This window comes from Lissotriton helveticus, chromosome 11, assembly GCF_964261635.1.
Source record: "Lissotriton helveticus chromosome 11, aLisHel1.1, whole genome shotgun sequence".
NCBI classification, from domain to species: Eukaryota; Metazoa; Chordata; class Amphibia; order Caudata; family Salamandridae; genus Lissotriton; species Lissotriton helveticus.
The window spans coordinates 1,081,748,541-1,081,774,312 of NC_136072.1; the positions used below are offsets into that span (position 1 = coordinate 1,081,748,541).

The 25,772-nt window shown below is 46.2% G+C and overlaps 1 protein-coding gene across 2 annotated transcripts in view; it reads right to left on the minus strand.

The window, feature by feature from the left end:
• The window catches only part of PXN (paxillin), a 322,282-nt gene extending 301,546 nt beyond the window's left edge, over positions 1 to 20,736 (minus strand). The window contains exon 1 of one of the 2 annotated variants that reach the window (XM_078667665.1): positions 20,444 to 20,736. In XM_078667665.1, coding sequence (XP_078523791.1) covers positions 20,444 to 20,456 — 13 coding nt within the window. In that variant the 5' untranslated portion in view covers positions 20,457 to 20,736. The remainder of the gene's footprint in view (positions 1 to 20,443) is intronic. The other variant, XM_078667662.1, reaches the window with a different exon arrangement.
• Positions 20,737 to 25,772: the final 5,036 nt, after the last annotated feature.

Here is a 25,772-nt window from a genome sequence, read left to right on the forward strand (position 1 = left end):
ACCTGCTGGAAAAGGCAAACAAAGCTCTCAATCTTATCAGCGTGGAAACGCACCCACACACACTCGGCCAGCAGGGCAACGGGGCATGGCACGCCTGGGTACAACATTCCCGAGCAGGACTGGTGTTTGGAGAGGAAATCGAACTCCCAGTACTAAAAGTACGTGCCCGCCATGAATCCACAGGTCTCCCACAGCTGTGCATCTCTGGTGCCATAAATCACGTGTGCAGTGAATTAGGATGCGTCTCAGGAAGAAGGGAGGTGTCTAAATCCTCCCTTTCTCTCAATGTGATATGATTACATCTCTGGTGTCAACCTGCGGGCCGGAATCCTATACCTTTCTTTAGCTGTGAAAATCATTAAACACACCACAAGTTTTGCCATTTCGCAGCATAACGGCTGAAATGCTTTGTAGATCATTCATAATACAGTACACCTCAATCTACTGTATATGGTGAGAAACGGTTTTTAATCACTAACAATTCAACTTGTACTTAAACATCTTGTCTCAATCATTAGTTAATAGGTACAAGTATTGCAACTTTTGTATTACATAAACACGATTTTCGGATATAGACATTAACATTGTTTGTGAATTGTGAACACACAAAAACAGTGACCCAAGAAAAAGTGTGAAGTGAAGCAATCACAAAGAGCACCAAATATATAGCGCAAAGAAGGTGAAAAAGATTAGCTAAAGAGAGGCAAGTCAATCACAACTTCTTGAGGGCGCACCCGGAAACACCCTTTGCTGACACCTACTTCTCATCGGGCAATGGAGCCCTGAATACTGATTTCATCTTCCACACCTCACGCAGAGCCTAATGGAGAAAAACTTTCCTATCTCTACTCACAGTCTCCATCACCAAGAAAACAACCCATGGCTCAACTCTCACCATCACACCTTCCCACCTCTTCCCTGGCAGGTCTACCATTACAATCTATAATACCGGGATTGTCCTGATCCAAGCCACGGACAAGAACCTGGAACTACTAGACAACCTGTTCCCCAAGTTCAAAGAGCACCTCTCAAAGCTGCGGACCCGAACCCAGAAGTCCGCCAGCACTATCCCCCCTGACCTCGCAGCCACCACCTACTACACCTCTACCCCCAGCACCCCAGTAAATGGCCCACCTGCTGTTAACGCACGCCACTCCCCAAGGACAGTCACGAATATCCCCACCGCACATACTAGTAGCCCCTCCAACACGACACTTCTTATCCCCACCCACACCCCCTCCATCCCTCTCCCCTCGGACAGATCATCCCCCACCCACAACACTCCACCATTTGAACAAGCCACCGCCCAAAGTTTATCCACCCCCTCCCATCCCCCCCTCGACAGACACCTCTCCCTCCCCATCTCTCTCTCCACTCCCACCCACGTGTCTCTCACACCCGACACAACAACTCCCACCCACAACACGCCTACATCTGCGCACACCATCACTCGGAGTTTATCCACCCAACCACCCCATCCCCCCCACGGCAGACACCTCTCCCTTCCCCGCTCCCTCCCCACTCCCACTCATAACGTCATCCCCCTCCCAACACAAGATACAGAACATACCCCCTCCCTTACCCTAGCACCCCCCTCTCTCCCACCTCCTATTCTTAGCCCTCACTACCCTCCTGTCTCCCCCACTGTCTTCAACCTTCACTCACTCTTCTACTCACCTGTACCGTCTCCCACTGAAGTCACTATCTATGCTTCCCACCCACCGCCTGCCTCACCTTCACCACTCACACCCCTTGCCCACAAACACGTCCACACCTTGAATACCATCCCACCCATTAGCACCGCGGAACACCTCAGCAACCCTCCTGACTTGACCTTATCCACACTCCAACAAGTCAAGGAGGAAATTTTACAAATCAAAAAAGACATCCACGCAATCAAAGACCTTCTCTCCTCACAGCCCAGTCTACCTCCCACCATCCCATTACCCTACAAACGACGCACCCTTCCTACATACACTCGCCCCCGACGACACCAGCAATGGTCCACTATCCCCGTTCGCAATAACTCCCACCGCCCCCGTCGTGTTCTCAGCCCCTTGTCGGACCTCGACCTTTGCTCTCTCCTACGCTCTTATGGCCCAGGTCCGGTAAAAGGTTTTTCCAATTCGCACATCCCCATACCCACAATTCCCACAAACGCTCTGAGGCTCCCAACACTCAACAACAGAGGCTCCATCCCTAACAACCTCAGGAAAGTTCCCCTCACACTAGAAAGCTCGACCACCCTTCTCTCTCCCAAACTCAAATGCATCCTACTAAACTGCAGATCGGCCCAGAGACATTCCTCCGACATCGCGGATCTTGTCTCAAATAGGGAGCTAGACCTAGCCTTTCTAATGGAAACGTGGCTCACTGAAGCCTCTACTCCGATTATGGACATACTAGTCCCCCCCAATTATCACATCATTAGGCTGGACAGGTCTCCTGGCAAGACGGGCGGGGGAATTGCATGCATTGTTAAGAGCAACCTCTCCGTTACTCAAGTCACCTCCCCCTCCCTTTCCTCCTGTGAACTCCTCTGCCTAGACATCATCAGTGAGGGCAAACAAGTATGTACTTTACATCTCATTTATCACCCGCCTGGTGACAATCTCATATTCACCCAACAAGTCATGGACCTGATCACTTCCAACGCCGGTCGGCAGACCACTCAAGTCTACCTGGGTGACTTCAATCTCCACTGGAACGATCAGAAAGACACTGCAGTGAATAGTCTAAAAACTTTCCTCAATGCGCTTGACCTCACCCAATTATGCGATAAACCAACACACGACAAAGGCGCGATACTCGATCTCATCATTGCCAAAGAGAACGCTATTCAACTGGAAGCGATTCTACCCTGCGATTGGTCAGATCACCACATTATCACCTTCTTTATCAACGAAAAAGTTAAACCTAACCCTACTCAACCAATCAAATCCAAAACATGGAAAAGGGATTTGAAGAATCTTAACCCCTCCACCCTACCTCCCCACATCGGCAACCTCCTCCTTCCCCCTTCAGGTGCCTCAGATGTTCAATCACTGACTGACCACTACCTTGACTCTATGAATACAATAGTCAATGAAGTCGCCCCTCTGCAACTGAAGAGAGTCTCCACCAAAATTTCTAACCCCTGGTATGATGACAGTCTCAATGACGAAAGGCGTAATATGCGAATGGCAGAGCGCACCTGGAGATCGGACCCTTCAGCACTGCATCTCAAAAAGCTCAAGAACAAGAGAAATGCCTACTTTAGGAAAATAAAGCGCACAAAGTCGGACTTCTTCAGCCGCCAGTTGGACCAAGCGAAGAATAGGCCAAGAAAACTGTTCGAGCTAATCAAGACCCAAACAAAGGCACAACCCACACAATCAAATAGCACAACAAATGACACTCCACACTGTGAAGCCTTCTCTGCTTTCTTTAAACATAAGACTGACAACATAAGAAATGACCTCATAATGGATGTAAATCGATACTCCAACTACACCAGAATGGCTGACACTCAACCTAAAAACAAGGCATGCTGGCAGTACTTCGACACCTACTCGGAAGAAGCTATACACAAACTGCTCTGCACTTTGAAGCCCTCTAATCACCTCACAGACCCTCTACCTGCTAATGCGGTAACAGACTTTATCCCCTTGCTCCTCCCTCTCTGGACCAAGATCATTAACAGCTCTTTGCAACAAGGACACATTCCAGACTCCCTTAAGGTGGGGCAAGTCACGCCTATACTCAAGAAACCTACAGCTGATCCGTCTGACCTAAACAATTATCGGCCCATCACCAATATCCCCACCCTGGCCAAACTGTTGGAGAAATGTGTCCAACTCCAACTAACAAAACACATTGATAAATTTGACCTCCTCAACCCTCATCAATCAGGTTTCAGAGCGAAACATAGCACGGAAACAGCTATGACACACATAATTGATGACGCCCTCCAAATTCTGGATCGTAATGAGTCCTGCCTCCTCATCCTTCTTGATCTCTCGTCAGCATTTGACACGGTCAAACATGAGAACTTGTTGGAGCTGCTAAGTACTAGGATGGGGCTATCGGGAACTGTTCTCAAATGGTTTTCGTCTTTCCTTCACAACCGGTCTCAGAGGTTCAAGATCGACAATGTACTATCTACACCGGTGCCTGCAGATCTTGGGGTTCCACAAGGATCCACCCTCTCTCCTACACTGTTCAACCTCGTTATGGAACCCCTCGCCACCTTGCTTCAAGCATCCAATGTTCAATTCCATATGTACGCTGATGACACACAACTCTACCTAAAGTTACAGTCCCCGGAAGATATCAAACAGCTGAATTCCACGCTTATTAACACCCAATCCTGGCTGGCCGATAATCACCTCAAACTAAATGCTCTAAAAACTGAGTTCCTACTCATCTCACCTCCGGCGAAAATCTCCACCACCCAAACCTGGCTCAACAACCTAACAGCACTCAATGTCCAACCTACCATCGTGGACTCGGCGAAATCCCTAGGCATCACACTCGACGCCAAGCTCGACATGCAGCAGCACGTCAGCAAAGCCACAAAAGCAGCTAATTTCCAAATTAACACGCTGAGGAAAATTAAACCCTTCCTCCCGGCCAAAGACTTCCAAACTGCTGTACAAGCTCTAGTCATCCCTCGAATAGACTACGGAATTGCGACCCTCAGCGGTCTCCCGCTATCCACAACAGCACCCTTAAGAGCCTCCCTGAACGCTGCCGCGAGACTCATTACTGGCTCTAGAAAGCACTCGCACATATCCCCAGACCTAAAGTCTCTAAAATGGCTGCCTTTTGAAGCCAGAATACAGCTAAAAATTGCAACTATGACACACGCGGCCGTGCACCACAAGGCACCCAACTACCTCGCTCAAAAGCTGTCTATATCAGGAGGTTCGAGATCCAATAGGAGTACTAAAAATCTACTCCTGAAACCTCGTAGATTTCGGAAAGCGAAAACTTACAAACGCTCCTTCTCAGGAATGGCACCCAGGATCTGGAATGCGCTCCCTCCTGAAACAAGGCTAATCACCTCCACTGCACTCTTCAAGAAAGAGGTGAAAACAATGCTTCTGGCCAAGATCTCCTGATCGCTACAGATGTTGGTTCAGAGACTCTGCATTGCTTGTACCGCTGCTCTGCCTATCCCCTGGCACTATACTCGACTTGTTGGGGGCACTATTACGCTACTCTCTTACTACCGACCAAGATATGATACACGTTGGTTTACTGATCCACCTGTTCGCCATTGTAGTGGGATCAATGACCTGTGCTGCTCTATACTACTCCCTTACCTGATCATATATGGATTGGTTTTATGTTTGTTTTTTTCATCCATGTTATTACCATGTTACTTACCATGTTATTACCATGTTATTACCATGTTATTACCTTGTTATTACCATGTTACCATGTTACTTACCTGATCATATATGGATTGGTTTTATGTTTGTTTTTATCATCCATGTTATTACCATGTCACTGACTATTATACTGTTCCCATTATCTCTGTTTACTCCTATTGCCCCTTCCCTGTCTTTGTGAAGCGCTCTGATATCTGTAAGGATCCTGTTCGCGCTATATAAAACTTTGAATAAATAAATAAAATAAATCTCTTAGCACCATCCCAGGTTTGTTTAATGACTGTGTGAGTGTCTGGAATATTTGAGCGATTAAGTCCCACAATGTGTTCACTAAAGGTAAAGAAATCAGATTTATTAGGTGGGGGTTGAGCGGAGGTTATTTTAATGACTTGAGGGTTATCCTGACATGGGTTATGATGATTCCTTGAGATGGGTAGTCTCACGCCCCAAATAATAATCCAGTTTCTTACAAATATCATCAGGATCACAAAGACAGATTTGGAGACTACAGCCAAAGTCCCAAGTTATGTAAAATGTATCTGATAATAGGTGCTCTCGGTAATTACATCTGCCCCCAGAAGGGATATTTAGAATGTCTGAAAGCTATTGACGCCCTAAACAGCAATATCACCCTGGCTGACTCTGTAAAATCACTGGGAATCACACTCGATTCAAAACTTGACTTGGCCAAGCACATCAAAATGTGCCTTCCTTAACTTGAAACTACTCAACAAAATAAAACCCTATAATCCGCCTAAGGACCTCAATCAAGCTACTCAAGCACTAGTGCTATCCAGAGTAGACTACGGTAATGCAGCCCTCACAGGTACAGCTAAATGCCATTTAGCTCCCCTCAGAGCGACACTCAATGCAGCAGTCAGAATGATCACAGAAACAAAGAAATACGATCCCATACCACCTGCACTCAACGAGCTAAAATGGCTCCCAGTCGGAATGCGTGCCAATTTCAGAACTGCTTGCCTCACACACAAAGCCCTGCACACTGGGAAACCAGCCTACCTGGCCTCCAAACTTAAGAAGGCCGGCCAGACTAGAACCCTCAGTAGCTCCAATACACTTCTCCTCATCCCACCAAAAAACCCGTAAACAAAAAAAACGCAGCCCGCTCCTTTTCTGGAAGCGCGTCCAAAATCTGGAATTCCATCCCAGTGTACATCAGAACTACCCCATCCTTTCCAAAATGTAAAATGCAACTGAAAGACCTCTTTCTCAATCGTCCACCCATGTATTGATATCTGCCGATGGAGCACACTAGCCGGAACCGGATAGATGCCAGATTCTCTGCCATCAAGTCATCTACCACCGCCAAGCCACCGGACACCTACCTCACCCCCACACCCATAAAGGGGGCTGGCTTGAGCCAACGTGCACACCGCTATGACTCCATCTGACCTCTTTGCTTCAAGGCGGTACAGCATACCCAAACAAAGCACCAGGATCCATTATACCATTATATATACTACCGCGCTATTATGTTTTCCTCAAGACTAGTGCATTTATGTGATTTCCTGACTCATATGTTGTAAAGCTCTCCAATACCCTCGGGTCTGGCCAGCGCAATATAAAACTCTCAAATAAATAAGTGAATAAATCCTGAGCTCTATTTCGGCGGTCTAAAGTCTAAAATGTGGATTGGCGGTTACCACAACAAATACTCTATGTTTTGCATTATTGCTTAGCATTTTATCATGACCAATTTCCTCACACTTCTTCTGGTGAAATCTGAGAAGAGAATATAGCAGAGTGTGGCAACTGCTTCACAACCCAGATTGCTTAGCCATGTGTAAACATCGATTCGCACATGTATTTTAAAACACAATTTTGAGTCAGTGTGTAAGTAAAGTCTGTACATTTATAAAACACGGGGTTAGGTTAGATCAATAGAGATTAGCCTATGTATTGCCATTCTTATGGCCGTGCAGCCTGTAGAATTCAAATATGTTGTATTGTAATGTAGTTGTATTTACACAGAACTTCATAATCCTGACGAAGCACCAAAGAACATTTGTGGAGGGGCAGCATGCTACTCCAAGGAGTACCATAGATGGAACAAAGTGTTTGTTTTGCTGCCTGTATGTGGAGTTTATTGATATCATGTATCAGGACCAGAGTTGGCTCTTACGTTTTGTTCTCATGCCTCTGCATGAAGTTGAAGAGAAAATGAGTGAAATATAGGTAGCTTAAGCATTAGGTTCTAATTGAAGGACAGAAGTGCACGCGTGTAGTCTGGCCTATGTTTGAGGTTTTAGCTGTGGGAAACTATAAAATAAGCCTGTAGCTGTGCTTATTCATTGGGGTATGAGAGACGTGCGAGGACAGACAGCTGCCCAAGCTGATACCGGTCATCTATTGAGTGAGTTCCCATATCAGAGTACAGCGAGTGGCGGCTGCTGCCAATCCGACACGAGGGAGTGGAAAAATAGTCATAAAAAAATATAAATGTACCTTCCCTGCTAGCCGCCGTGATCTTCTGCTTCTGTCCTGGCACTGCAATTCCCATGAGCACAGGCTCCAAGACCCCACGCAATCCCAGCGCTTCTCCCATGCTAATACTCCCAGCATGAGAGAAGCACTGGGATTGGGCGGAGCAGGCAGGTTTTGAGCTACAGCAGGGACTCGGAGCCTGTGCCCCAAAGCACTGCGGATATCTCCATGGATCAGCCTGGAGATATCCAAGTGCGCATGTCGGTTTGGGCGGCCAAACCAACATGTGCACTTTCAGTGCCTACCACTACGCCTACCCTGCTGCTGATGCTGGGAATTCGTAAAGTGATCTTCTTGGCGTCCACGCCGCCTGAATATTGAGTCTCTAAAATAAAACTGTAGTGGACTGCCACAGAGATTGTGAAAACGTTTAAATTATCTGAAGAATATTGATGGACAATAAATGAGCGGCTTTTTATTTATGCACAAGTAATCCTTATTCGAGTGACTCACACTGTAAAAGGCTGCAGCTTTCTACTTCCCAGGGTGATGTGTCTACGAATGAGACTACTTAGACCGTTATAGGTACAGCTTGCAGTGTACACTTTGGAAAAAAATCGAAGCCCTAATAGAAATGGTGATCGGTTCCCATATAATATTCTTGATATCTATACAGAGTATATATTATTCTTGGGAAAGATCGGGTATTCTGCTGAGAGGTCCTGAGGAAGGTGGTCTTATCCCACCGAAACGCGTCGACCTTGCGTATCTAATCACACAACAACTTGTGATCCCTCCGATACAGAATCAAGAGTGAATGTTGATTGTATGAAAGTGTGTGTATGATTTTTTGATAAATATGTATTAGGTTTTTGTTTTCTCTGTATGGTATCTGTATATTAATTGTTCAAATGTTGAATCATATGTGTTTTTGTAAAATAATGTTCCAAATCTAATTGGAATAATATAAAGAAATAACAAAAAATAAATATTAAAAAATCTTAAATGAAAAAGTAACCACCTTGTGTTGACAACTTTTATCAAAAGTAGAAATGTTGTGATTTGTATAAGTTAGTAGGTCGTGAGGGAAGTTTGCGCCGTCATGTTACATTGTTTCCCCTCTTTCCCTGACCATTAAAGTAAATTCAGAGGGGGTCCCATATCGTTGTAGATGCTGCGGCATGGCCACGCCCTATACTCCAGACTGGAAGTAAAAAATAAAAAGACAAAAAAGTTTTGTCATTTTATTTTTCCTCAGTCTGCTGCATTTCAGCAGTGAGGAGACACTCCTCCCGATAGCAGAGGAGCCGCCCCTGAGAACAGGGAAAACAAAGTGCACAGAGATGAAGGGAGCTACCCTAGGGAGGTGCAAACTCAGGGTTTCAGGCACTGAGGTCCCGCAGTGCATCCATTCAACCTCAATACAATGTCTGTGGAAGGAAAAAGCTACATGAACTTCTAAGTACAAGGGGTCCTAGGGCACCCACAATACACTTTAGTTAAAGCAACAATTACCTTGGATTAGGTGTGCGGACAGGCTTTGGGGCCTCGGGCATTAATAATTATCATTGATAAAACCAGATGACAGACTCCATTATTTTTGCTCAGTTTCTATTTAAATAGTACCAGATTCTATGAATGGGTTTAAAGCATTAAGAAATTAAAACAAAACTACGTTTCTGGTATATCTGCACTTTGGTTCACTCAAGACTATGGAAAGTGATATACAATTGACAATACAATATCACAGCCTGTCTGATGGTATCTTGCATGCTGTCTTTGGTTGAGGCTAAAGTGTGGTGAAGTACTCCTGCTTTGCATTTACAGATGTGGTGGGATCTGATAACTGGACTTTTAAACCATGTTTATCTATTCCCACACACTTTAGGTGGCCTACCATAGATGGATTACAAGTTGTTCTTTATTGGCGGGATGCAAACTCTGCACCAGTAATTACTAGTGGAGTAAAAACCCACCAGCACTGTGCAATTAAAAGTTAAACCTACAGAATGGGGAATTATTGGGTGGACCCATAATAACCAGGTGAAGTTCTGCTTGGCATTCCCTCTTTCAGGAGATTTAATGCAAACATTGACCACCTACTCAGGCGGTAAAAGTATGCAAGGGCCTGTGGTAAAATTGTCCAGGGAGCTGTGGGGGCATTTCATACTTCTCTGCACCTTGTCTGAGGTTCAGGAAGGAGTTACAGAAGGACTCAAGGTTACAATGCAGCCTTTCCTCGTTGTGATTTTATCTGCAAGATTTTCAGGCTATTAAAATCTGGTTGGTTGTTCCAGCACCCAGAAAATCCAGATGCTAGAACGCCGAATCTCTAATAATTGTGCATAACGCAATTCCGCTCGGCACAGTTCAGAATCGGGACAGATGTCTTATCTGGGAACCTTGCAACGGGGCTGATTAGGCGCAGAGAGAGCGCAACACCAGGAGGCACTAGAAGCAATGGATAAACAAAAAAGCTTCCTTAATCTGTAAACAACTTTTGGAGAAACTCAATGACCTCAGTGTTTTAAGTGTGCAGGATCTATTGGGAATGATGTTCCTAATCTTTTTTTAATTTCACAATAACAGTTCCCATACTATGAAATGTTATGGTGTTATCAGCCGAGTTCTGGAGTGTGTCCTTCTAAAGTAAACTTATAAGACAAGTTTGCACTAGAGGTCTGATTATTACAAAAATAACGGAACGCTTGCTTTATCTTAAACACAAAGGGGTATATTTATAAGAGGTTTGCGTCATGATTGCTCCACGCAACATGGTGCATGTGTAACACAAACCTCAAAGTCAGATTTTTGATGCCACGCAAAGCCACTTGAAGTAACTTTGAATGGCTTAAAATTTTTTGAATAAAGCAAGGCAGCGCAAATCACTGTGTTGTGTTACTCTGCGGAAGAGAGAGGTTCCATGGGCGTTTGGGTGAGTGCTCCTACGCAACTCCCATGGTTTTTGATGCATTCCGGATTTGTAAACCTGGGAATGCGCCAAAAAGATACACTTCCCCAGGAGAGGTGTAACAAGGAGAAATAGCTTTATTCCTCTTCATTTTTTCCTCTTTCTGTGTGTGCTGCATTTTGAGCACACAAAGAGGAAAACGCCTCTCAGCATGGTTTATGTGCAGAAGGTGCCCCTTCCAGCACAAAAAACAATCCTGTATGCAATGGAGGCTCCTTTGCAACATGGTGCAAAGGTGCCTGTGTTGGCGCTAGGCGGCCAAAATGACACCAGCACAAGGGCAAAGAACAGGAATGCTCTGTATTGGATAAATACGATGCATTACCGCCCCTCCCTGTGATGCAGGGCAGAGCAGCCGCAGAAAGGTGACCTGCTGCCCTGCACCGCAAAAGACAAATATGCCCCTAAATCTCTGCACATTTTGGGGCAGTCTATCTTAGATCTTATATTGTGTGTAATACAATTTAAAATGAATGACTTGCACATTCACTGAGGTTCACTCGCAGGCTAGGACTTGACAGTACTATACATAAACCTCACAGTTCTCAGGGCACCAAGCAGGGCTCCGTTATGTGACTGTCTGGCAACACACGGACATCTGCAATGGCTGCATTAACCAACTGAGCTTTCACAGAGTTGTTTTAATTGCCATTTATTTTTCTGTTAAGACGTGTGTGCTAAAGTATACATGTGTGTACCTGAAGTAGAAAAGCCAACAAAGTAGTTGCCAATTATTTTGCTTTATTTTTTAGCCGCGTCTCTGTCCCAGCCCCAGCCTCCCTGGCCGTGCTCCCATAGCACTCATGTCAGAGATACTTTACTTTTTTATGTACTTCACCCTCTGACTGAGCAGCGAGTTACTTTGCAAGAATGTCCTTGAGACTCCATCTCTGGAACCTGCAGCAGTCACGGCCAAGACACGGGGTGGCGGCGTACCCCATTTAGCCCACTGGGCCTTGCGCCCCTGGGTCAGTGTATGAGCCGATGCCCATGGGGTTGGGGTCTTTGGGTTTCTTGTAGTGTAGAAACGTCGGCGGGTTTAAGCAAGGTCTGCAGGGAGTGATGCGGCAGCGAGACCTGCACTAGGCTTCCCAAAGGGAGGCCAGACACTGCGGGACACGCCTAGAGGTGCAGGGTTAGGACACCGGCGCTAGACCCTCTGAAACCCTAACCGCCTCCAGGAATAATCCTGTTGCTTCCCTGGAGACAGGCGCGCGGCTCTCTCGCTTTCCCGGAACTTGTCTCTCCTGACCTTTGGAGCCTCTAAGGGTGACCGGGACAGGGAGGCTCAGAGGCTCCTGGTCCCTCCCGCCCTGGTGAGGTGCACTCACGTTATAAAAGCGGCCACAAATAGAATGGTCTGTCACAAGGTGGCCTCGCTAACAGGAAGTGAATGATACACCACATCAACCCCAGCAAAAACGTTTCAACTGCAGGTGGCCAGAGCAGAATGGGGCCACAAGGGTTTCCACGGAGGGTCCCCGAAGACCATTCACCTCTTATAGCACCCCCCCAAACTTGGCAAAGGCTGGGTGATCTCTCACTCACGCCGGGTCTGGTGGCGCAGTGGACAAATGCATCCACTGTAGGGGCCTGTGTTCGACCTCATGGTCACAGGTTCTAATCCCAGCGGGGCGACTCAGCCTTTCATCCATCTGAGGTCGATAAAATGAGTATCATTCAGTTGGGTAACAATATACATCTGTTATTCAGCGCCTTGAGACGTTCGGGTGATACGTGCACTTTACAAAAGTACATGTTTTATGTTTTAATAGGTATCCAACCCCCATGGTGAGAACACCTCCACCCTTGTTCGACTGTGCTTTATGCACTGGTGTGCGACATATAGCAACTAGTGGAGCGGGGCAACAATGAAGCACTGTACACAAATAAAGGGTGCTGGGGGCAAAAAAACAGTGTAAATCAATTGAGCTCCGTTAAGGTTGATTTACATAAATAAAATGCATTTCACACATATTTACAATTTTAGAAGGAAGGCTTTGGGTACTTCTCCCAGAATGACACGCTTTTCAGACAGATGCCAAAGCAGAGTGCAACCCTTGCTCTCGGGTTCCTGAGTACACAGCTAGGCTACTAGAACACCTCTCCAGCCTGGATGCTGTACTGCTGACAAGTCATGCAGCTGGTACGTCTCACCCCAAAATAAGCTGATGGGGCGTGGCTTTGAAATGGAAGGGGGTTCTTGTGTGCATTCCATTGGAGACAGTTGGTGACTGATGCCAGGAGCGGTTGGTGGGGATTGTCGTTTGTGCTGTCTGGCATCTGGAGAATAAATCTACTTCGCCTACACTTTTTTATGCGTGATATATGCCGCTCAGACGAATCCATCACAGGGCGGTGCAGTATGTACAAGCCCAGAAGGTGCGAGTACCCGAGACCCTGACCCCACATACGGATGAGTGAGTCCCGCCTTTAAAGGGGCTCACTGGTAGATTATGTACCTACTCACGAGGTGCCAGCGCGCTCCACCATCCCAGTGTCTGATAGCAGTTTCACTCTCAGCGGGAGTGTCCTCGTTTCTGATATACCATAAAGGACGCGGAACCTGTGATCTCTATCCTGGATTTATAGATTTGTGATACGTGGATAGGACTGAGCAACAAGTACTGAAGGAGTGAGTATATGTGATGGTTTGAATGTGTTAAAAGAGCAGGCTGCAACAGCATTAAAGGGACAGTAGAAAATTACAACTGAATGCATCTAGGTCACCTGGGTAGTAATAAATGCGCATCCTTGTCCAACTTTAATGGCATGGTGGACAGTGATATATATCGCAGATGTAGAGGCCATACAGGGGTGGTGAGGGCGTAACCGGGCCTACCAGGTAGGCTTGTTGAAGGCTGACCGGATCCCTCAGGAAGCCAGTTGTATGAAGACACCCTCCAAGATACCATGACGAGTCAGAGTTCTTCAGCCAGCTGGACATAGGCTATAAGCGCTGCTTACTGACTGGCAGAGGATAAGTTACCCAGTGTTTAGCCCCCACAACATTTCAGACTCACTGCCTGGCTCTTTGACATAATTTTATGTATCATTTGTGTGGCAGCTCCAAGCCACTTTTACTCACTGAGTGAACGAGTCAAGTCCCCTAACCTCACTCTGCTTTTCGGTGTACCCCAGCCCTACAATTATCCAGCCAGTCTCATGGTCACTTTCCAAGCAGTTCCTCCAACAGAGCCATTCAAGGGCAATCTTTCTAAAAGTCCTGTACAAAGGCTTACCATGAAGACTTCATTGGAGGCCAGAGGTCCTACTGAGTTCAAACCTACGACCAAGTAAGGTGTGAAATACTCCACCCATCAGATAGAAGTTCAGAAGCATCTAGAGGTGGCTGCCCTAGGTCTGCTGAATGTATTTCACCCATTGTAAGTATCTAGCCTAGCCTTGACATTAAAGAGGGGGCTGTGGTTTCTGCAAGTTCCTCTTTTAGTTCCAACATCTCCAAATGCAATAGAAACTTAATGAATCTGAAATATAAGGAACAAGTGGACATTCCTGAACTATTAGCATTCAAGTTCCCATCATGGTCGCGGTTAGATCTCCACCCTTGAGTGCAAATCCAGGCATTCTCACAAATCCGATTTCATGTACGAGGAGGCTATTGTCCCTTCTGTGTCTACCTGCAGGCACATGTGATGCCCCAACTGTTAAACCACATGTGGAGAGATAATGTGTCTCCAATAGAGGTCTCAGGTCTGGGCATCCTCCAGACTCGAGCCTAAAGAGGGGTGTACGACATACCCAAGAAAGCTGCCATCAATATTTGAACCCAACAGAGATTTAAGCAGTCAGTCTTGGCTCTACAACTCTTCTCCGGCGCCGTCGTTTTGTCTAAACCTCCACTTCACATCCATTGCTGCTGGTTTTTCAAAAATAGTTAAAAAACATTTCTCGCCTGACTAACTAAAAGCACACGGTGTAAACAACACAGTCTTAGACCCACCCACATCCTTTCGCTTTGTATCTTGATGCCTGCTTCTTCTGTCTCCTCTTGCCATGGGATACATGTCAGGGAACAGGAATATTCTCATGATAAAGCAGTCCTTTCTTCACAATTTCTGCTCTCAGAATAGCATTCTGTGCATCTTCTTGCACTATAGAAAGGATTGTAACGTTGTTCTTCTTGCCGTCCCTAAAGCCCTTTACTGGAAATTGTGGTGCCCATCTCCATTTAGTGAAAAATTCCCCAAAATCAGGAATTACCTTGTGGCTAAGCAGTCTCAAACACAGGTAAGAAGTCAGAATCCATGATCGGCGGCCTTCTCAATATCCTGATGGTTCTAGTGTTTTGCATGCCCTCTATGTGTTCCATTTGGTCCACGAGAAGAATGATGGGGGTGGGGGAGGGTCACAAATCTGGAATGCGATGACTTTGATAACTTGACTCATCCATGGCACTGCTTTCTCCATTGTCTGTGCTTGTCATCTATGGAGGTAGCCTTCTTCTTTTCCTCAGTCAGCCTCAATTTGACTTAGTTTGGTCTTGTATGCCACCATCCACTACTGACTAAATTTTCTCATCACTTCTTCCACTAACGCCCTAAACTCGTTTCTTGCAACTGTAGCGAAATTTTGAAATCATTGTTCTCACTCACTGCAAGGAGACAACTCACAAGAATTCAGAAGCAGCGCCATTGCTTGCTTCTCCATCTTGCACTGCATGTTGTTCCATAAAGTGCCAGTTAGCTGCCACTGAGGCTATGCCACCATGCACAGAATCACAGTATGTTGAGTGTCCCTGCTGAGACTTGTACCCAATTCCCCAGCTTCAAGGTCGACCGCTGTAGCCGTTAGGCCACATCCTCTCCTCTGGTCAAACACTCGTAGAATGTGACTTTTGTGAAGTAGAGTGTTCTCCCCACAAGATGAAAGGTTTTATTTCTGAAAGAGAATTTCTATTTGTGGAATAAAATGCTTGAAGCATGTGTTAACATAATGAACGACAGCAATAGTCTAGAACCACAACCACAGGACTGATGAAGGAACAGCCCCCTTTTCTGGAGATGAGGAACATCCAGCAGGAAGGTTCTAAATTATGTAAACTTTGCACAAAAGGTTTTACAATAGCATCATAAGGGTAGTTGGAGAAACTAAACCTGTGTGAGGGCCAGGTGCTCTCACAGGGTTAGAGTTCTTTGAAAAGTGTGCGGAGCTGTTCAGAGGCATTAGCAAAGAGAGGTGAGCTGTGTACAGAGCAAGGCAAAACAAGTGCATGTGTATTTAGAATTCATAGGCAGTACAGATTGCCAAAAACACCACAAAGTGTACAGAGACCACAAGCCCAAGCAGGCCTGGTCTGCTGTAGTTTAAGTCAAATGTTTGTGAGCATGCACCAATCTCTCAACTTACTTTCCAGAGCATGTATCTACCCAACTTGCACCCCAACGAAGTCTTAAGGAGTCACCAAAAGGCTTCTAAGAAAATCCTGCATTCTGTATTTACAAACTATGACCCATCATGCACGATCTACCCAGAAATGTTTATTTATGAATGGTTTTGTAAAGTACAGACCATCTCAATAGAGGCAAGGGTGATGTATAACACATGACCCAAAACAATAAAACATAACAGTAGTATTAACATATATATTTTAAGATTAATTTTGTGTATTGTTGGCCTGTGGGACAAGGTCATAATGGGTCTTTTTTTATGCTGGCAACATCCCATCTTTCATTTAAGACAATACACCTGCACCCAATAAGTAAAGCACAAATGTGTGTCTTTCAGAAATCTCTACATTAAAGGGCGTTAGCTCAAATGGTCTTCTGAAATCATCAGCCTGTCAAAAGCCTAAAGCTGGCCTCCCTTAATCTGATAGACATCTATTTAATGAGACAGAAGCAGTTCACACACACATCCTTCTATACACAGGGCTCCAAACCCTAGAATTCAGTCCATTCTCAAGACATGAAAATGAATACCTGAAATTTGGGAAAGGAGTAAAACCTATTCAGACCGTCTATGTCCGTCATACAGAATGAGAGACAACTTTTATATCAGAGAATGTGAGTCAATCCAGACCAGGATCCTTAGCACCTAAAGTCTACAGCCGCCCCACTCACCATGCTTCTTGAAGTACTCAAATGACCGATAAGCAGTATAGGTGACACATAGACAAAAATAAAAAACAGAATAAATAACAGTAAATAGGAAGAATGGATCTATAATATGTTGTGTGCACTTAAACGCTATATGTGAAGATGTTAAGAAGTAGAAGCTATGTTAGATATTTTATATAATTTCTTTAACTGGACTTTGCTTGAACATAAACAATGTCAGGATTAAGATTTAATCAAAGTCCGGCAATATGAAAATATTCAAATAAGGCCGAGACCTTCACTGCGGATAACTTGCTGGTTAAAGGGTTCACAGTCAACCTGAGTCTTAGACCCATGGATGACTTCAACATCCTCTGCTCAGTAGAACACTTAATGAAACTGCCCAAAAATGAACACACGTGACTTCACAAAGACTGGTCTGTTGTTCACAATATTTCCAGGTGGCATTTGTAAACAGGGTAAATCTTTCAAACCAGTGCAGAAATACCGCCCAGTAGGCAATGTGGGACTAGACGGCCCTGTGATATTCATTTAATGCTGGCGTCGACAGAAAATATTCCGTTTTGCATCACGTGTCAGTGGATTCTCCTCCCTGGTATGGTGTGGGGGTAAATACATGTTTACACAGTCAGTGGATATCCTGAAAATCTGGCATAAATCAGACCCTACGTTGGGCACTCCTGCATCAGAGCATACAACACAACATAGCAAAAGAACAGAGGAGCCGGGACTGAAGGAAGCCTCGAGACAGCGACAGAGCATGGCACGCAGACCTCACGAGAGCGCTGGCTGAGCATATTTCTGTACTCGACTATCTGTAATTAGTCCTGGGGCGTTTCTGCCTGCCTTCTGAAGTCTGTAATTAGCCCCAGAGGGCTTCCCTATCGGTGGCTGGCCTGGTGTTTCTGCAGTCCCTGGTGTCTGTGCAATGCCTTGGGGATTTATGTAGCCTCCGGTGTTTGAAGATATTCACTGTGAAAACGGAAACGCTCTCAAGAAAAGACGCACCCCGAGACACCTCAGCCTCGGAGGAATGCAACTAACACCAGAATGAACTAAGCCTGTCTCGTCAGCGCGTGCTATCACAAAAGTACACATAGTAGCGGAAATACCAGGTTACGCCACACCCTGTGAACGAGCACCCGAAGCAACGAATACCTCGATTCGGAGAACTTGCTGCTCAGCCTAAAAACACACATTTAAAACACCCCCAGGCAGCCATTGGCTGTCATTGTATTAAAGTGTGCTTTAAAAGCGCCTTCAACTCACGTTGCAGAAAAAATTACCACCCTCAATTTTACTGCAGTTCTAAAGTATGTTTGAGCTCCAAAGGTGGGGTGTTCCAGCTTCTTCGAAGTACCCCATGTAAGCACTGGCTTGCTGTGTGGGAGGGAAAGCAGTGAGGAGTGGCAGCTCTCACGCACCCCTTAGATTTCAGTTCTTTAGAGTGAAGTAGCTCACGACAGGAGCCAAGGCGTGAGAATCGAACCCCATTGCGTGGAGTCTGTAGTATCCTCATGTTATGTCTTTATGTTCCCCTTCACCTTGTAACTAGCAGTGTACTATGTCACTTGAACACGTGCAGTCAGCCCGCTACAGAGTCCAATGCTGGGGTCAGGTTGTGGCAGGTCTGTTTCTCATACAGATGTGTGGAGGCAGGAGATAGCCGAAGAAAGATAAGGAGGACGCACTGGTGTGTATGAGTAAATGCAGACAACTGGACTCAAATCACTCGTCTTATCTGAGATGAAATAAGGCAGGGCCCAGCTAACGGCAACCGGAAATTCTTCTACTGTTATCACACCAAAAGTCCACCGAGGACTGTTTATCGGCTAAGAGAGTCATAATAGAGCCTTTTTGGGCACTCGTTTACTTTGGCGGGAGGAGGGGAGAGGCAATGCCCTGCCCTCTTCACTACACGTTTATTCCCTGCTCTGGGTGGGAGAGACACTCTTCGGTGCCCTGGTTTTCTTTGATTTTTCAGCTGGCCTGCTGGTTTTCAACCCTATTGTTTTAACCTTTGGCTTCTAACCCCTTCTTGGGACAGTTAGCCTGTGGTCCACGCAGTAACCATTTACACACGGGGTGGCAAAAAGTCCACTTGCTCTCAGTTTGAAAGCTACAGTTCAGCCCTCGGATGAGTCCCAGTCGGTGCCCATGTTTGGCGTGTGTGCCCTACTACTGCCAGCAGGTGATCAGTCCATGTTGGGGTGACTTATCGGTGCGGTGCCCAAACAATTGCCAACACACGCTTTACTCCCTTCAGAAAGTTGGCATTTTATTTACCTGGAGTGACAGTGTGTGTGTATATACAAACCCCCCTTTCTCTGGTCCTCCGAGGAGGAGGCTTCTCAAACCTAAAGCAATTTCACCCCATGATGTATGTATGCCTCCTCAAACTTCGGTCAGTCTACCCTCAGTGGTTGAGTACTGCCCGGGCTAGGTAACTTTGTGCTGAGCAAGCAGGCTTTTATTATGGTAAGTAAATCGATGCAATGCTTTGCGCCACACGAGTCAGAACTTTAGGCAAAAAAAAACATAATATATGTTTGTGTCTTACCCATGTCTCTCCTCCAGCGAGGAGGGCAGGGACGTTCTGTAGTCACACAGTCCTGCTCCCTTTTGCAGCCGTGTCCCCCCACCTTGTCAGTGGAGTGTCTGATGCCAAGCCTCTGATGACTTGGGCAAGTACTGCCCATCTGGTTTGGTATTTATATGCCTTCTATATTCTTTTCATTATTGTTGGCACCAGACTAGTGTTAGGACTTACCTAACCATTACCATGTGGTGTGAGTCTGCACTCTACCCCCTTCACGTAAAGCTGGATTGGTGCTCAAGCCTGGAGTAACTTGGCACTTGGGTGCCAACTTTTGCCACTTAGCTTTTCATACTGACGATCAGTTTAGGGCATCACATTTTGCATGCGTATTTTCTCTTTTCCGGCCACAGGTTGGCATCAGCCGTGGGTGACTTCTCCCCACGGTGCCCTCTGCGGTGGTATGCTTCCGTTAATTCTTATCAGCGAAAGCCACTTTCACGCTGCACAAGAAACCTTACTCGGAGAACACTTTTTTTCTGCACTTCTCCTCGACAACAATCCTGGACAGCAAAGCCCTGTATGCACAAGGGGTCCATTAGGCAAGTGGACGCCCTAAGTGCAGTTGTGATGGCCCAACCTGACTGCTGGGGGAGCCCACTTATGGGTAATGGTGTGTCCCCAAAACCGCAGTGCCTTTATTTTCAGTAGAAATCTCGCCAGTCAGTCAGTGCAGCAACCATTCAGTAACTCATCCCCAGGTACAGTGGCTTCCATGCTGCAGCGCCCCACAGTGCCACCCCCTACAACTGAGCACCCAGTAAACAGTATCGTGCTCCTTTCGTTCATACCTTGTTCTCCAGAGTAACCCAACCACAGTACCCCGTTATTTACAATAGCCCCCTGCCCATCGCCTCCCGTACACAGGGTCCCCGTTTGCTGCAGATCCCGGTATGCAGTGCCCCAAACCACATGACCCCACTCGCCAATGCCCTCCCCGTGTACGGTACCCCCACACATTGCCCGCCACACTCACCCAGGTCGTCCATGGCTGCGTGTGCCCGGGCGGCGCTCCCCACCCCGGGGAGAGCTCCCTCGGTCTCCCCTGAGCTGCTCCTGCTCTCCCCACGGCCGGCCTCGGTCCCCCGAGACGCACCGGACCCCGCTCGCCGCCGCTCCTCTCCACCCGCAACTTTTCGGCGACGGCAGTCGGGACAGGCCGCGCGCTCCCGCGACGCCCCCTTCCGACGTGCGCGCCCCTGCGGTCACCGGGGCACGGGCTGGGGGCGGGCGCGTCCGCGAGGCACCCAGAGAGCGCTCAGGGAGCGGGCCGTGGAGGGCATGCCTGCGTCCCAGGCGAGGCGCACGGGTGCCACCTGCCGGAGAGCAGAGGCGCTGCAGCAGCTATCCCAGGGATGGAACCGGGCAGCAGCGCCTCCCGCAGAACAGAGGCAGAGCAGCAACGTGCACCGAGGAGCGAGACCAGGAGCGCCCTTACCTGGAGAGCACGCGCACTGCTGTAGAGGAGTGGGTTGGGGGGCGCTAGCTACTGAAGCCTGGCTCTGGCTGAGCTCGAGGTCCTCTTGGAACTTCGAGCCCATAACAAGGATGTGGCCTAACGGGCAGAGCTGCTGACTTTGGCGTTGTGGGACCAGGCTCGAGTTTCGGCGTTGGCTCAGCATGCTGTGATTCTGGGCAAATCGCTTAATCTTACGGGAGCGTACCATAAAATAAATGTGTCCCTGTGTAATGTAATTGGTGGTCATGCAAAGCGCTCCAATACCTTTGGTTCGAGTTCTCGCTATTTAAAACTGCAATAAAAAAAGAACAAAACAAAAACAAAACTAGCCGGACTTTCAAGTAGCTTCTGTGACTTACTTCTCTTCCTCTACCCAGGATGAACAGAGCTGCTGGATGTGCAACTGGCAAAACTAGGTTCAAGTTTCAGCTCAACATCCTGTGATCTGTGGCATAGGAAAGTAGGTGCGGGCTGCCCCAGGTGTCATCACTGAGGGGGGTGACAAAGTCACAAAAATATGTATTTTTGCCATTTTGTCAAGCCAGGGTGACAAGAAATGTATACACCGGGTACCAACCTTGCTACGCCACTCCCTGTGATTCTGGTCAAATCATTTAATCTCACCTTGCCTATCAATAATGCATGGAACTTTGTGTAATGCAACTGGTGCTCCTGTAAAGCATTCAGTCTTACCCATTTACTTCACGCTATACTTAAGTACTGGACTGAGGGACACTGTGAAAATAATTTCATGGAATGTGTATGGGTTAAAAACAACTTTACAGAACACGGAATCATTTGACTTCCTACAGTCTGGGGATCTGTTATGCCTCCAAGAAACTTGGCTGCTAACTTCAGAGGCCATTCTAGGCTTCACGGAATTTCAACAGTCGGCAAAAAAGCACAACATATTCGGAAGACCGTAGGAGGGACTATCTATATACACACGAATCAGCTGCAACATCAAAGCCACACTCCTACTTAACACAGACATGGCCAAGCTACTCATTTGCAAGGCTTCAAATTGAACGGCTGCCCATTAAAGATTTTACTTGTGAACATCTACTTTAACAGTAAGGAATCATCAAGACCTAGTGCCATGAGGGCCCTATTGGATGCACTGGAAGAGCTACTAAGCAGCCAGCCAAATTGTGGGATTATAATCGCCAGTGATTTTAATACTCGTAACCTAGGACCTGCACCTAACGATGCCCTACAGCTGGAAAGCTGATGAATACATTTTTAAATACACATAGATTAAAACCAATACAAACCCTCGACCACCAAAAGATGGCCTCGAAAACAGAACTACTGGGAAAAACCAAAACCACGATCAACTATATCTTCGTGTATAAACGCTTGTATGGACATGTGTCAGAAACTCAGAAATCCGCGTTCCAGACAAGCGATTATCTTCCACTGGCCATAACCTTTGCATTACAAATGGCCATGCAACCGCTCGTTGCCATAGTGCGTTATACTAAGGGGGAGGAAATTCACACCTTACAGAAGAGAATAAAATGGGACACAATAGATACGACAGCATTAAGCAGGTGGAAAACCATCTGGCCTAGTCTTGCTCATGAACTTACGTTAGGCAACGTGTGTGAAAATTGGATCAAACTGGCAACAGAGGTGTATGAGCTTTTGATATTCAGACAAATAAACCACGACGAACACCTGGAGAAGGGATCTGCTGCCAATCACATCCCCAGTGCGCAAAAGTGGGGCAAAGCAAGCGGGCCTTGAGATCAGCCATTCGCATCCATAAACTAGAGGGAAAGGCCAAAACTCTCCAAAATCAACTCCTAGCTAGGAAAATTCACAGGAAAAACGTATGGGACAGCAAAAGAAAACAGCAAGAGTCCTAATGGTTGCACATCCACAGCCTACTGACCCCAAATATACAGGCATCATTCTGGTCATACATCAATAGGCTCTCAGGGCACAGCCATGATAGGCGCAACATGGTTTCCAGCCATTCATGGATTGCCCATGTGGCCGCGTTGTATTGTCGTGTGCCAAGTCAGGCTCAGCTTCATCAGCAACATCTTCACATCATTGATGATTTGCGAAATAACCTCGCTCCAAACATTGAAGATACAGCCGTACAGCCAATAACGGGGAAACCCTCCTATCGCGAAGTAACATCAGCTCACCATGTTGAAGCGAACCGTGTCACACTAATCCAAAAAAACATCAGAAAGGATGGAGCACCGGGTCCCAATGGCTTACCAAGACATCTCTTCAAAGAAGACTGCAATTTCTGGGGTACCATACTTACACCACTTTACCAGTGTTGCCTGACCAACTCAACAGTCCCGGAGACCTGGAAACGTTCTCTGTTGCAACCCATTCATAAAAAGGGAGACACTGGGGATCCAATGAACTATAGGCTGATCACTCTCCTGGACATCGAGGCAAAAGGATATGCAAGCCTCCTTCTGCAAGATTTACAGGAATGGGCCGACAACAATGAAATCCTTCCATCCTACCAATCTGGTTTTAGGCTTTGAGCATCAACGATGGATAATATCTTATCTCTCGCCTACCTTGCAGAACAGTCCACTCAGAAAAAGGAGCTGCCACTTTTTGCATGTTTCGTGGACTACTCCACGGCATTTGATGGTGTTAACCGGAGCCTCTTGAGGTGGAAATTGCAAAACTGGGGGGCACCACCAATACTGCTAAAAGCAATAATCAGCCTTTACCCCGGAACATGGGTGCAGGTGAAGCTCACGACAAATGCAGCCACTAAAAAGATCCCAACAGATCGAGGGCTGAAACAAGGCTGCCTACTGGCGCCTCTCCTTTCTAACTTATACACGGCGGACCATGGCAATGTATTATCCAAGGCTAACCTTCTGTCTCTTAAAATTTGCTCGACTAGATTATTCTTAATGCAGTATGCGGATGATATGGTGTTATTGGACCACACTAAAACAGGCATGAAACGATTATTGGAAGCTCTAAACAAGTGCAACAACAACAACGACCTATGGGCAAATGCAGGAAAGACGAAGGTGGTAATATTTGGGAAGTATGCCAATAAACTTAGACAACACTGGAGACTAGGCATCTTGAATATAGCAACAACGACCAAATACAACTACCTGGGGTTCTGGCTCATGAGCAACGTGAAACCCACTGCACACATTGCTTCCATGGAAACAAAAGCTAAGGCAGTGTTGTATGCCCTATGCATGCTGAATTCTAAATAAAGAGGCCCATCCACCAAACCCATCAGAAAGGTCATAACCGCTAAGTTGTTACCCTCTCTTACATACGGCCAACTAGCATTCCCAGCGGCTTATAGTAACATTTTGGAATAAGCCATGTGTTGAACGTTTAAGCAAATGTTTCAAATACCAACATATGCTCGGAATGCACTGCTCCGACTGGAATTCGGGCTCAACAAAAGGAGCTATGAGCATTGGTCCTCGATTGTGCGTTTCTATCGAGGGGTATGTGCGGCTCCCCCACACTCCATGGAAGCAATCCTAAAAACAATTTTTGAGGAAGAAAATAACTCGTGGTCCAATAGCCTGCACACCGCCTGCACTGAACTGCATCTTGACATGTCCAACTGGCAGGATTTATACATCAGCCCGGTATCCTAAAATCGATCTTAAAAAAACAAGTTAGATTACTCTCTAAGGAAGAGGATATGAAGGAACTGAGGCTCTCCAGTCGTAACATCAGGATTCTTGCCACCTCCTATGAAGACCGCTTAAAGCAGCCGTACCTTGATGCCGCTTTAAATAAGTCAATTTTAAAGCAAATCTTAGCAGTGAGACTTATGGTGCTGCCGATAAAAGACATTAAAATGCGCTGGAAATCATTAGAGGTGGTCAGTAGTTGCCGACAGTGCCAACAGTATGAGGAAACCATGGCTTACTTGGTGTGCATATGCCACTGTTTAGGACAGGCTCGCCACACTTTACTAAAACCATTGTTTCTAAAATATGGAACACGCACATGTCAAGATGCGATGGAACTTCTCTTTAATCTGGACATTCCAACGGAACTGGCAAGATTTGCGAAATTTGCATATAAGTTGAAAGAACTTTTAGCTAATGCTTCGCACATTGCACTTTAATTGAATTCCTCGCTGCTAAAGCACCGAATACGTACCTGCATAGTCGCCATGGAATTTTCTCTGGGTCCCATAAAGATGAGCAAAAGTTTGCACTTCAATGAAAAAAACCTAAACCATTGCCTAATCAGGGATTGCAACTAACTCAAGGCATTAACAGCTGACTATTTGCACTGTTTTACTTATTTTAGCGTCAAATGTAATATTTTAAACCTATTTCATCCATGTGATATTTATTATTGGTTGAACAGATACCGACCATAACCTAATTAATTAAGTGCTGGAATATCTCCGCTGGTTCTCCATTGTAGCAATTTTAATTAATTGAAACAATAAACTTTATCTATCTATCTACTTAAGTACTGAAATAAGAGATAAAGCCAACGCCTTAACATAAGAAAAGACAAATAGATACCCATTTACAAACTCATTTGTACAAAGTGAAACCAGGAAACCCAGATAAATTGCGCTTCCCAGCTTAAATTGTGTGACAATCACAATAATTCCGAGCACCAGTGTTCAAATCACAAATTTCCACAATAAGTTGATGTTTTCAGTGCTCGACTCCTGCACAGGCTCTAAGATCCAAGCCAGACCTCTTGGCCCGACTCTGGCTCGGCTCTTCCTGCTAATTTGTTGGCTCACCTACCTCTACACAACAATGGCACCTACCGGAGAATAGATGTGTAGCACTGACAGCAATTGGAGAGCAGAAACATGGCATTACCGCCTGTCGGAGAATACAGATAC